Raw genomic sequence first — 12,837 nt, forward strand, 5'->3', positions numbered from 1 at the left:
CAGCTCTGTTTCTGACTGGAGCCCTGGGCTCCACATGGGGGTTATGGCCACATGCAATCTTTCCCAGTCATCAGTCGCCATGCATCCCAGAGCAGATGAGGCCATGAGAAGCTGTTGTCTGAACCTCTTGGGCCTGCAGTCAAGGACAGACCTAAGGTCTCCTCCACTTAAGGGTCAGAAAGCCAGCTGAGAGAGGCTGCTTCTATCTGGACCATAATCTCCTTTCATAGGGCAGGTCCCTGAAATGCAAACTCACTCTTGCCAAGAAGGAGCAGCTTTCTGTTCTCATGACTCCAATTGTGTGTTCCCAAATAAGCCAGTGGATAGTAATTAATAAATATATTTATTTATGTTAAATTTATAAATTTATATTAAATTGAATATGTACCATAGATAAATAAAACAAGGCAAATAGATGGGGGGAAAGCTCCAAAATCACTGCGGATGGTGACTGCAGCCATGAAATTAAAGGTACTTGCTCCTTGAAGAAAAGCTGTGACAAACCTAGACTGCGTATTAAAAAGCAGAGACATTACTTTGCCAACAAAGATCTGTCTAGTCAAACCTACAGTTTCTCCAGTAGTCATGTATGCATGTGAGGGCTGGACCATAAAAAAGGCTGAGCACCAAAGAATCGATGCTTTCACATTGTGGTGCTGGAGAAGACTCTTGAGAGTCCCTTGGACAGCAAGGAGATCAAACCAGTCCATCCTGAAGGGAATTAACCCTGAATACTCACTGGAAGGACTAATGCTGAAGCTAAAACTCCAGTACTCTGGCCACCTGATGCTAAGAGCCGACTCATTGAAAAAGAACCTGATGCTGGGAAAGACTGAGTGCAGAAAGAGAAGGGGGGTGACCGGGTGGGACTCAGTGAACATGAGTTTAAGGAAAGTCTGGAAGATAGTGAAGGACAGAGGAGCCTGATATGCTGCAGTTCATGGTGTCACAAAGAGTTGGACGTGACTTAGCAACTAAATAACAATAACAAATAAGCCGAAGGACAAGTGTCTTGACCCAGGTGCTTGCAGCTGGTCCAGGGACTCTGAGCTGGATCCCAGCTGGCACTGACCACTCAGAACTCACCGCATAGTCTCACCTTGGCCTGGGTTCTGCCCTTGGCCTTTCTAGTCACATGCTTTATGGTTCTGTCCATGGCAGGAGAAGGCAGAGTAGAGTAACCACTCAAGCTTGGAAGGAGGCCTGGAGCTTGAATCAGGGAGGAATAAACTCACTTCTTGGGAATGGATCAGTGACCTCACTTGGACATCATGTAAATGCCAGTTTTTCATGACTTACTGATGTCTGCCAGGGCCAAATTAAACTTGCCACTTCAATGAATGAAAACAGCCCAAACACAAGTCATCACATTTTTAAAAGTCACTGAATTGATGCATTCAAGGAAAGTTTTATCTCCTCCACAGCATGGCTATAAAGACCACAAAGCACAACTTTGTGGTTAGACAGAATCCACACAAAGAGGGTCTGGGAGAAGCAGAGCTCATGACATATTAATGAACTGATGAAATCATTTAGCACATAGTTTTAGACTGTGGGCTCAGGTCCAGGCCTTGTTCAAGGCGTGGGGCTATCAATGCTGAGCAAAACTAAGGAGATGGTCACAAAATTAAGAATGTCCTAGATGTAAGGAGTGCAGGTTGTTGACAATGGGCTATGGGTTGAGATTAGGCCTGACGTTCTCTAGCAGCTTGGAGGAAGGACAGTTGGAGTCAAAGTAGGAAAGAAGATTAGAAGCTAATTTAGCATGGAGAATGGAGAGGAATGTTCCAGGAATATCCAGTTGGAGTGAGCAGAGGCCCTGTGTGAAAGGGGCTGGGAGCTTTCAGGCTTGAAAGCATGGGGCACGTGGGGTGGGCAGGACAGGGCCAGACCACATGCGACTGGGGGTCATGCTCAGGTATGGTTTTTTATCCTGGGAACAGTGAGAAGGGGTGATGAGATCTGATTAAAACCACTCTGGTTCCACAATGGGGAGAAGTTGGGAGAATTGGAGGAGGTGAAGTGTGACCAGTTTGAATTGAGCAGTGGGGTTGGTCCAGAGGAGAAGGGCCTGGAGTAGGTGATAACAATGGGGAGGAGAGAAGTGACTGAATTCCTGAGGGATATAGGAGGCGAAATCCAGTCTATGGCTTGTTTGCATTATGGCAAGGTCACCATGACTGCTATAATGTTCATATTATAGCAAGGTTACTGATTGACTGACAGCCAATTTTTTGTACTAGTTTTTAAATAATGGGGAAAATGTACCCGAGATTGTGCACATTAAATAGTAAAAGTTGCATGGGTCAGGACCCCAAAACTTGTTAAAAACAATGTTTTATAGGGATGTGCTGTGCTGTGCTTGGTTGCTCAGTCATGTCAGACTCTTTGTGACCCCAGAATTGCAGCCTGCCAGGCTTCTCTGTCCATGGGGATATTCCAAGCAAGAATAGTAGAGTGAGTTGCCATGTCCTTTTCCAGGGGGTCTTCCCAACCCAGGAATCGGACCCAGGTCTCCCGCATGCAGGCAGATTCTCTACCATCTAAGCTACCAGAGAAGCCCAAGAATACTGGAGTGGGTAGCCTATCCCTGCTCCAGGGGGTCTTCTTGACCCAATAATCGAACTGGGGTCTCCTGCAATGCAGGTGGATTCTTTACCCCCTGAGATACCAGGGAAGCCCTTTATAGGGATAGGAATACAACAAACTGAAACAATGTAAGCATTTTACAAATGGGAGTTCTGTTTAGAGTGACAAAGGACATGCATGATTAGATGCCCTTCAGTTGGACTAAGCAGTTCTCCTTCCAGAATAGTGTTTGGTTCTGCCCAGGGCACCATTTAAGGCTGACAGCTGGGGGAGGGGAAGGCATAGTGGAGGGAAGGCATCCAAGTTTGGCAGCTCCAGGTGGTATGTGGCATATGTATTGCCCCCTCCTCTTCACTGTAGGACTTATCACTGGCCCTTAAAAAAATGGATGCAAACTCAGTTTTCCCCACAAAGGGCAAGGTATCTGTTGTCCTTGTCTTACAGCTGTGGGGGCAGAAGGCAGGTATCCCACTGAGGAGCATCGGTGCTTGGAGCTGTGGTCCAAGAAGAAGAATAAAGCCAGTCCCTGCTCTTACGGTACCATATTCAAGTCAGGGGCTTGACCATAGATGAAATGCCAACTACCCACAGTAGTTAAGATTAGGCCTTGCCTAATCTTAACTGTGTCCCCTTCTTCTGTCCTCAGTCTTTCCCAGCATCAAAGTCTTTTCAAATGAATCAGCTTTTCGCATCAGTGGGGGAGAATGAATACATGGATATGTATGCCTGAGTTCCTTCACTATTCACCTGAAATTACCACAACATTGTTAATTGACTGTACCCCAATACAAAATAAAAAGTTTAAAAAAAAAAAAAAGAAAGAAGGCGAGACTTCACTTTACCAACAAAGTCCGCCTAGTCAAAGCTATGATTTTTCCAGTAGTCATGTATGGGTGTGAGAGCTGGACCAGAGAGAAGGCTGAGTGCCAAAGAATTGATGCTTTCAAATTGTGGTGCTGAAGAAGACTCTTTTGAGAGTCCCGTGGACAACAAAGAGATCAAACCTGTCAATCCTAAAGGAAATCAATCCTGAATATTCATTGGAAGGACTGATGCTGAATTGGAAACTCCATTACTTTGGCCACCTGATGCGAAGAGCCAACTTATTGGAAGAGACCCTGATGCTGGGAAAGACTGAAAGCAGGAAGAGAAGCGGGCAATAGAGGATGAGATGGTTGGATGGCCTTACTGACACAATGAACCTGAATTTGAGCAAACTCCAGGAGACAGTGAAAGACAGGGAAGCCTGGCTTGCTGCAGTCCATGGGGTCACAAAGAATTGGACTTGACTTGGCGACTGAACAACCACCATCATATGTAGGGGAGCTTGGGGAGAGGTGGGGGTGGGAAGAAACCAGAGGAAAGAGTAAGAAAAGCTTCATGAAGATGGGTGTAATGGGCTTGGAGGTTGAGACTAATTCCCAATTCAGAGCAGGGGTTGGGGGTGGGAGACACTAAACCAGGGACACTACATGGGAAAACCCTGAGATGTAAGGGCACAAAGCTGTTTCAGCAGCATGAGGGCAAACCACTGGTTCTTGAGAGAAGAGTCCTGCAAGGGAGAAGCAGGTTGGAGTCAGACTGCAAACGGCCTTGGATGACAGGGTAAAGCGTAAAAGGAGCCACTGAAGTTTATTGAATTTAAGAATGAAAATACCAATGTTTTAGAAAGATGAAGACTAAAATCTATGCAGGAAAAGCAAATTACATTTCAACCTGGACAGGCTTCCTAAGAGCACAATGTAAGTTCTGCCTATGTGGTTGACATCTCTGGGTACTAAAGATTGTGAAGGTGGGAGCTCAAGGAAGGCGGTGTGGTCCATGTGGCCACCACATCTGAAAAGACTAGAGACAAAAACCAAGGGGATCACGGGAAGTGATCTATTAACTTCTGGGCGACAGTGGAACTCCTGGGTACCATGAAGGACTGCCAGCTCTGCTGAGGTTTGATCTGATGAATGTTAGAAAATTCTTATCAATCTTGCTTACTTTTAAAACAGTGCCTCAATTAATTCTCTAGTTTGCAAGAATTTTCTCAGCACACTCTTGTGACCAGAACTGTGCGTACACCTTCTTTCTCTGATCCTTTTCCCTAAGACTCAAGTAGTGTCTATTCTGTCTCTCACTTGGTTCATGGGATCCCCCTGGAACTGGGGGCCCAAAGAGATTGGGAGCCAAGTTTTCAATAGGCAGGAGGCTATGGCTGGTTCCTTGCTGAACCGTCAGAGTATAGGAACTGGCTGACTGGAAACAGACTGAGCTTGTCCGTATCCTGGAGTTATAGTGGACACTTAGGTGTGTGCGTTAGGATAAGTCCAGCCAAGCCATTTTTCAGGACTGCATGGTTATCTGCGTCAAAGTTTTTCTCTTTATTTCTAGGGGAACTACAGCACCACTGTGACGCAGAACCAAGTCCTGCACTGGAGCTGGGAGTCTGAACTCCCGTTGGAATGTGCCATACACTTTGTAAGAATGAGGACTATGGTGGATGATGCCAGGATTCCTGTGCCCAGGTTCTGGAGTAACTGGAGTTCATGGAAGAAAGCAGATGGTAAGAAGTGAGGCTTTGAAAGAGTGAGGGGGTTTACTAGCTAATATTTCTTGGGGATCAGTAGTCAAATGGTAGAAGTCCTTATTGAGGAACTCCAGGTAGGCACCAGCATTATTTATATTTGTCTCCTATTGGATCTAAAAAGCATGATGTGAGACTTGCCGCTGGGAGATAGAGGTCTCAGGATTTTAATATTCTTGCTTGGAAAATTTATTGGACAGAGGAACCTGGCAGGCTACAGTCCGTGGGATCCACAAAGAGTCGGACACGACTGAGCACATATGCATTGGACCCAAAAAGCATGGATGTGAAACTTGCCACTGGGAGATAGATAAGAGGTCTGAGGATTTTCCCTCTGAATTTATTCATTGAGATAACTATGCAAATTCGACAATGTAGGATTCATTTTCCGTATGTGTGAAGTATGTACATTATAGAATGCTGAGTGAACAAAGAAAAATATAAATTGTACATATATTTTTATTAGAACAACACAAAATGTGTATACAACTAGCATAGAATTTGGGAAGCTTTTTCTATCAAGGACAAGATAGAAAATATTTTAGGTTTTACAACCCTACATTCTCTATCGGGGCTATTCACCTCCTCTATTGTAGCATGGGAGCTGTCATAGGAAGTATGTAAATGAATGGTTGTGTTCCAATAAAACTTTATTTACAAAAAGCAGACGGTGGCTGGAATTGGCCCATGTGCCATAGCCTGCCAACCCCTAATGTAGAGACAAGGGAGGGAAATATGGAAAACTGGAAGTAATTCTTCATTTGAGTAATGAAATCATGGGTAATTGTGTTTTAAATATTTCTTAATTTTGGTTATTTTGTTGTGATTAAAATTTAGCATTCTTCACAATTTCTTATGCTTCAGCTAAGCTATAGGTTAGCTATAAAGCAATGTCATCTGATGCTCTCAACTATATACCTTGATAGGTTATCTGAAATTTCCTACCAAGAGAACCATTCCTTAGCTAAGTATTTATGCAAATGTAACTCAGACTGATAACACTTTAACCCACAAGAGACCCAATGATTAGTTTAATACTAACAGAATAAAATCTGCTTCCTAGTTGCTGCTTTCAACACTATATGTATTTAGTTGTCACATCTGCCCTAGGAAATACATATAATTCTCATCCCTTTTTCACATATGAGCAAGTGGAGGCACAAATAGCTTTAAAAAAAAAAAATTAAGATCATCAGGCCACTAAGTGGTAGAGCCAGAATTCTAACCTGGAAAATCTAGCTCCATAGGCCATGCTGTTAACCATCGCATCCTATTGCTGAGAGACACACTTAGAGAAAAAGACAGAAAGAGAGAGATTAAAAAGATAGTAACAGAAAAAGAAAGAGCAACATTATCAACAACTTTGGTACAATGGACTAGGTTTCTCAAAATTGTAACCTCCACACTAACCCCAAAATTGATAGAAAAGCTGATTATGCCTGTAAAATTTTTATTAAATTATACTTGATTTATAATATCATGTAAATTTCAAGTGAATAGCACAGTGATTCAGTTATAAATTTATATGTATTTTTATCAGATTCTTATCCCTTACAGGTAGTTATATAATATCGAATATAGTTCCCTGTGTTATATACTAGGTCTTTGTTGGTTATCTATTTTATACACAGTAATGTTTCTATGTTAACTTGAAACTCCTAATTTATCTATTCTCTGTACTCTTCTTTCTCCTTTGGTATCCATATGTTGGTTTTTTTTCTTTCTTTTTTTTTTTTTTTTTTACTGTATCTGTCAGTCTCTCTCTGTTTTGCAAATAAGTTCATTTGTGTCATTATTTTTTTCTTTTAGATTTATATATAAGTGATATCATATGTTATTTGTCTTTGTCTGGCTCTTTTCCCTTAGTGTGATACTCTGCTGCTGCTGCTAAGTCGCTTCAGTCGTGTCCAACTCTGTGTGACCCCATGGACTGTAGCCCACCAGGCTCCCCTGTCCATGGAACTCTCCAGGAAAGGATACTGGAGTGGGTTGCCATTTCCTTCTCCAGTGATACTCTCTAGGTCCATCCATGTTGTGCAGATGGCATTACTTCATTCTTTTTTATGGCTGAGTAAAATTCCGTTTATATATATGTATATGTATACACATATACATACATACATACATATATATGTGTGTATATACCACATTTTCTTTATCCGTCTCTCTGTCAGTGGATATTTAGGTTGGTTCCATGCCTTGGTTATTGTAAATAGGCCTGCAGGGATCTTTTCAAATTATGGTTTTCTCTGGTGGCTCAGACGGTAAAGGGTCTGTCTGCAATGCTGGAGACCTGGGTTCAATCCCTGGGTCGGGAAGATCCCTGGAGAAGGAAATGGCAACCCACTCCAGTACTCTTGCCTGGAAAATCCCGTGGACAGAGGAGCCTGGTAAGCTATAGTCCATGGGGTCACAAAGAGTCGGATACGACTGAGTGACTTTAGTTTACTTAGTTTACTGGGTATATGCCCTGGAGTGGGATTGCAGGATCATATAGTAGCTCTGTTTTTAGTTTTTTAAGGAATCTCCATATAGTTCTCTAAAGTGGCTATACCACAGTGTTGGAGGGCTCCTATTTCTCCACACCCTCTCAGCATTTATTATTTGTAACTTTTTGATGATGGCCATTCTGACTAATGTGAGGTGATACCTCACTGTAGTTTTTTTTCTTTTTCATTGTAGTTTTGATTCGCATTTCTCTAATAATGACACCACCCTTATGGCAGAAAGTGAAGAGGAATTAAAAAGCCTCTTGATGAAAGTGAAAGAGGAGAGTGAAAAAGTTGGCTTAAAGCTCAACATTCAGAAAACTAAGATCATGGCATCTAGTCCCATCACTTCATGGGAAATAGATGGGGAAACAGTGGAAACAGTGTCAGACTTTATTTTTTGGGGCTCCAAAATCACTGCAGATGGTGATTGCAGCCATGAAATTAAAAGACACTTACTCCTTGGAAGGAAAGTTATGACCAACCTAGATAGCATATTAAAAAGCAGAGACATTACATTGCCAACAAAGGTCTGTCTAGTCAAGGCTGTGGTTTTTCCAGCAGTCATGTATGGATGTGAGAGTTGGACTGTGAGGAAAGCTGAGCACCAAAGAATTGATGCTTTTGAACTGTGGTGTTGGAGAAGACTCTTGAGAGTCCCTTGGACTGCAAAGAGATCCAACCAGTCCATCCTGAAGGAAATTAGTCCTGAATATTCCTTGTAAGGACTGATGTTGAAGCTGAAGCTCCAATACTTTGGCTACCTCATGTGAAGAGTTGACTCATTGGAAAAGACCCTGATGCTGGGAGGGATTGGGGGCAGGAGGAGAAGGGAACGACAGAGGATGAGATGGCTGGATGGCATCACTGACTCGATGGACATGAGTTTGGGTAAACTCCGGGAGTTGGTGATGGACAGGGAGGCCTGGCGTGCTGCGATTCATGGGGTTGCAACAAGTCGGACACGGAGTGACTGAACTGAACTGAGCACGGCCCCACCCAGCAGAACAAGTTTTTCCCTCAGTCAGTCTCTCCCATCAGGAAGCTTCCATAAGCTTCTTATCCTTCTCCATCAGAGGACAGACAGACTGAAAACCACAATCACAGAAAAATAGCCAATCTGATCACATGGACCACAGCCTTGTCTAACTCAGTGAAACTATGAGCCGTGCCGTGTAGGGCCACCCATGATGGATGGGTGATGCTGGAGAGTTCTGACAAAACGTGATCCACTGGAGAGGGGAATGGCAAACCACTTCAGCATTCTTGCGTTGAGAACCCCATGAACAGTATGAAAACAGTTTGTATGGTGTTAGAGAATGTTTTAATTTCATTGTTTTACATGTAGCTGTCCAGGTTTCTCAGTACTGCTTATTGAAGAGACTTTCTTTTCTCTATTGTATATTCTTGCCTCCTTTGTTATAGATTAACTGACCATAGGTGAGTGGGTTTATTTCTGGGCTTTTGATCCTGTTCCATTGATCTATGTTTCTGTTTTTGTGCCAGTGACATACTGTGCTAATTACTGTAGCTTTGTAGTATAATCTGAAGGCAGGGAACCCGTTTCCTCCAGCTCATCTTTTCTGTCTTAAGACTGCTCTGGCTACTCAGGGTCTTTTGTCTTTACATACAAATTTTTTTGTTCTAGTTCTGTGAAAGATGCCATTGGTAACTTGGTTGGGATTGAATTGGATCTGTGGATTGCCTTGGGTAGTGTGGTCATTTTGATAATATTGATTCTTCCAATCTAAGAACAGGGTGTATCTTTTCATCTGCTCCTGTCTTCTTTGATTTCTTTCAACGCTGATTATTCCTAATCCCCAAAGCACTGGTTCTCAACTGGTTGCACATAGAATCACCTGGGAACCTTAAAACAAAGTCCTACCCCTCAGGCCACTCCACTTGGATGACCTCAGTGATGGCAATTTTAGAGCCCTGGTGGGCCAGAAGCCAAACTGAAGCGCATGAAGTGATCAGGGGGTGATGACAGGTTAGTGATAGGCAGAGGCAGCTCCTTGGGGAGTGGAGGAGTGAGTGGAGAGGAGGGAAGAGGCAGGCATGGAGGATGATGAGTGGGATATACAGAAGGAAGACAGAAGTGAAAGGAGATACTTGGGTGGCTGGGTTTGAGAAGCTGGAAGAGGAGTGACTTACAAGACAATTTAGAGATTATGAGGGACACGTGGCTTGCGAGCTGGGCAGAACCTGGTGGGTGTGAATGTGGCTTTGCTACTTTCAGGGCGAGTGAACTTGAGCTCAATCCTACCTGTCCCGTTGCTGTAAGGCGGTAAGGATGACAAGAGAGAAAATACATAAGCACTGAACGTGGGACCTCCTACATGGCTAGCATCAGTAGAGAGCAGCTACTGCTGTCCTGGAAGCCAGCCAATCACTGACAATAATAGCCTCATCCTCAGGGCCACGGGGTGACACTCCTGCTGTCTCAGCAGTGAAAACCAGAGCAGTGATGTTCCCGTAACGATAAGAGTGATGGTACACAGGACTTTTTGCACACAACAAAGTTTATAGATTTTTAGGTTCCTATTTTCTCCAGGAGGTAGAAAAAGCTAAGGTTATCTGTTGAGAGTGAGACAGGAGGGGACTGGTTTGAATTTGAGCCCAAGTCTCACTGAGCTGTCTTCTCTTGTCTTGCAGCCCAGAATTCGCTTGGAGATCATCCATTGTACGTTTTCCCTAAAGATAAGCTGGTGGAAGAGGGCTCGGATGTCACCATTTGTTACATTTCTAGGAACCATCAAGATAACATATCCTGTTATTTGGAAGATGTACTGACATTTGGAAAACAACTTGATCAAAGTGTATGGGCATTCGAGTTGAAGAACATTTCTTTTCTTAGGAAAACTGGGACCAATTTCTATTGTCAGGGCCAAGGTGTTCCAGAGGGCGTCGTTCTTTTTGTCTCAAGTGAGTGGACCCATTCTCTGTGCCCACCCCCCTTCCCATTTCCCGTGGAAGAGATCAAATCTCCTTTCCCAGAAGAAAGATTTCTACTTGTGGCCTCAGTTGACTTTTGTTTTCCCAAGCCTTCTAGGAGAATCTCTGTCAAAGATGCTCTGAAGCAATACTTGTCGGATTTCCTGTTGTGTTCTTGAGCTTACTGAAATTTTAGTCCTAGAAATCGAGTGATAAAAAGGAGAAAGTTCAGGTCATGACCTGGACCGCTGAGATAATATCCGGCCCTGTGTGACCCACGCTGGAAGGACCACAGGATGGTGGGGCGGGGAGGAGAGAGGCTGCAGGCTGGAGGGCCCTAGAGAGGCGGCCAAGGTCATGTCAGAAGACCCGGGTTTGAATCTTCTTCCCGTGGCTGGGTGCGCCGTCTTGGCCAAGTTTCCCCTTCTGTGAACAGGTCTAGTAATGGCTGCTGTGAGGATCACAGGAACACGGGCAGGGCTGTATGATCAATAGCCACACACACAGGACTTCAGCAGATGAGGCCTTTACTGCTCTTAACTGGGCGGTGAAGGGGAGAGGAGGCAGCGTTGTATTTCTCTTGTCGATCTGTGTATGCTACCCCCGGCCTGCCGTGGCCTCCTGATTTGTCTTGAAGCCTCTGCCCTCCCCCCCCACAGTGAGGCAGCACCTGCAGCTCCTCCCTGCCTGCTTTCCCTGCCGCAGGCTGTCTCCGGGCTCCGGGACGCTTGCTCACCCATACCCCTTGTGTGTCCCCTCAGAATAGCAGTGCCTCGGGGACTTGGAGATGCCACGTGTACTTTCCTTAGAACTCAGCCTTCAGCCGCTGAAGTCAGCAAGTTCCCCAGATCTGGCTTCCTGGCCTCCTAAGCACGACCCAGGTTCTCGAAGCCACAGCATCCAACATGAAACTACCAGGCAACACGGACTCCATTCATTCATCACTTTGCTCATTCTCTCTGTGCATCGCCAGACTGCTGAGTGCTTACTGGTCAGCTCCGGGGCTACCAGTGCAGACCTCATACAGTCACTCCTGCTGTCCCTGGTGACAGCCCAGCAAAGCACCAGGGAGGGAAGGAGAAAGGGCCAAGATGAGGTACCTGAATGTGACTTTCTGGAGCTGCTGATGCGCTGGCCTCTGTTGAAGTAAACTTTTCAGTGTTCAGAGCAACTCTGTGGCCTCAGATCCCCAAGAGAGCTTTCCATTTCCGTTGTGTTTCAGCAAAGGGCTTCTGCTCACTGTTTCTTCTGCTTTTTCTTTGTATGGACAGAAGTGCTTGAAGAGCCCAAGAACTTTTCTTGCGAAACCCGGGACCTGAAGACTTTGACCTGTACTTGGGATCCCGGGGATGACACTGGTTTGATTCAACTGCCTTCCTACACTTTATTTGAATCGTAAGTGAGCTCTGGTTGCATTGGTGACAGACTCTCCCTTGTTTGAGGTGCTTGTGACAACATATCAAAAATTTTCAACAAATATTTTCAGACCACCTTGCCAGGGTCAGGAAGAAATCCTAAGGGGGTCACTTTCTATCCAAGTTTTGGGAAAGGAAAGTGGAGCATAAAAATAATAAGACCGTTAGTTGCCAATCTTGCTGTGAAATAACTCCATATGGTCATCTAGATTTACCTAATTTCTAACTTTTTAAGAGTACCCAAAGTAGTAAACTAAGGAAAGTTTTCACAACCCACGAGGGGAAGTCAGCAATTCATCCTTATATATTTAACCACATAAATCAAGTTTTTTGAAACAGTATTTTCATTGTCAGTATTTGCTTGTGATGGATCGATGCTGTTGTGTGGAACATAGTTTGAAAGCCACTGAATGTGTCCCCCCAAGGGATTCAGGGACACACATCTGTGTTGACAAAAGTGTAAACCCTGAAATTGTTGTGTGTGTGTTTCTTTTCAAGATTTTCCAGGAAAAAGACACTTTGTAAACACAGAAACCGGTGTGATTGGCAAGTAACTCAAGACTCACAAGAAATGTATAACTTTACACTCGTGGCTGAAAACTACTTTAGAAAAAGAAGTGTCAGTATTCTTTTTAACCTGATCCATGGAGGTGAGACTTTAGTGTAGCTCACTGTGGTCACTGGCATAGCTTTGTTTGATACACTGTGTGATCAAGTAAATGTGCTAGAGATTTCTGCCTAGTTCACATCCTAAGTGAAAGTTTTAGTTTGTAACTATTGTTCATGCCACGCTTCTCTTCCTGGGTGCACGCATGGCCCATGGTCCCCATTATTTGTT

The 12,837-nt window shown here is 44.2% G+C and overlaps 1 protein-coding gene across 6 annotated transcripts in view; it reads left to right on the forward strand.

Moving 5' to 3' along the window:
• OSMR (oncostatin M receptor) overlaps positions 1–12,837 on the forward strand; it is a 60,963-nt gene that overhangs the window by 25,836 nt on the left and 22,290 nt on the right. For all 6 annotated transcript variants that reach the window (XM_070476606.1, XM_020869350.2, XM_020869356.2 and 3 more), the window contains 4 exons: positions 4,969–5,140; positions 10,306–10,575; positions 11,856–11,979; positions 12,498–12,649. In XM_070476606.1, the coding sequence (XP_070332707.1) occupies positions 4,969–5,140; positions 10,306–10,575; positions 11,856–11,979; positions 12,498–12,649 (718 nt within the window). The remainder of the gene's footprint in view (positions 1–4,968; positions 5,141–10,305; positions 10,576–11,855; positions 11,980–12,497; positions 12,650–12,837) is intronic.

This window comes from Odocoileus virginianus, chromosome 14 (genome assembly GCF_023699985.2).
Source record: "Odocoileus virginianus isolate 20LAN1187 ecotype Illinois chromosome 14, Ovbor_1.2, whole genome shotgun sequence".
Lineage (NCBI taxonomy): Eukaryota > Metazoa > Chordata > Mammalia > Artiodactyla > Cervidae > Odocoileus > Odocoileus virginianus.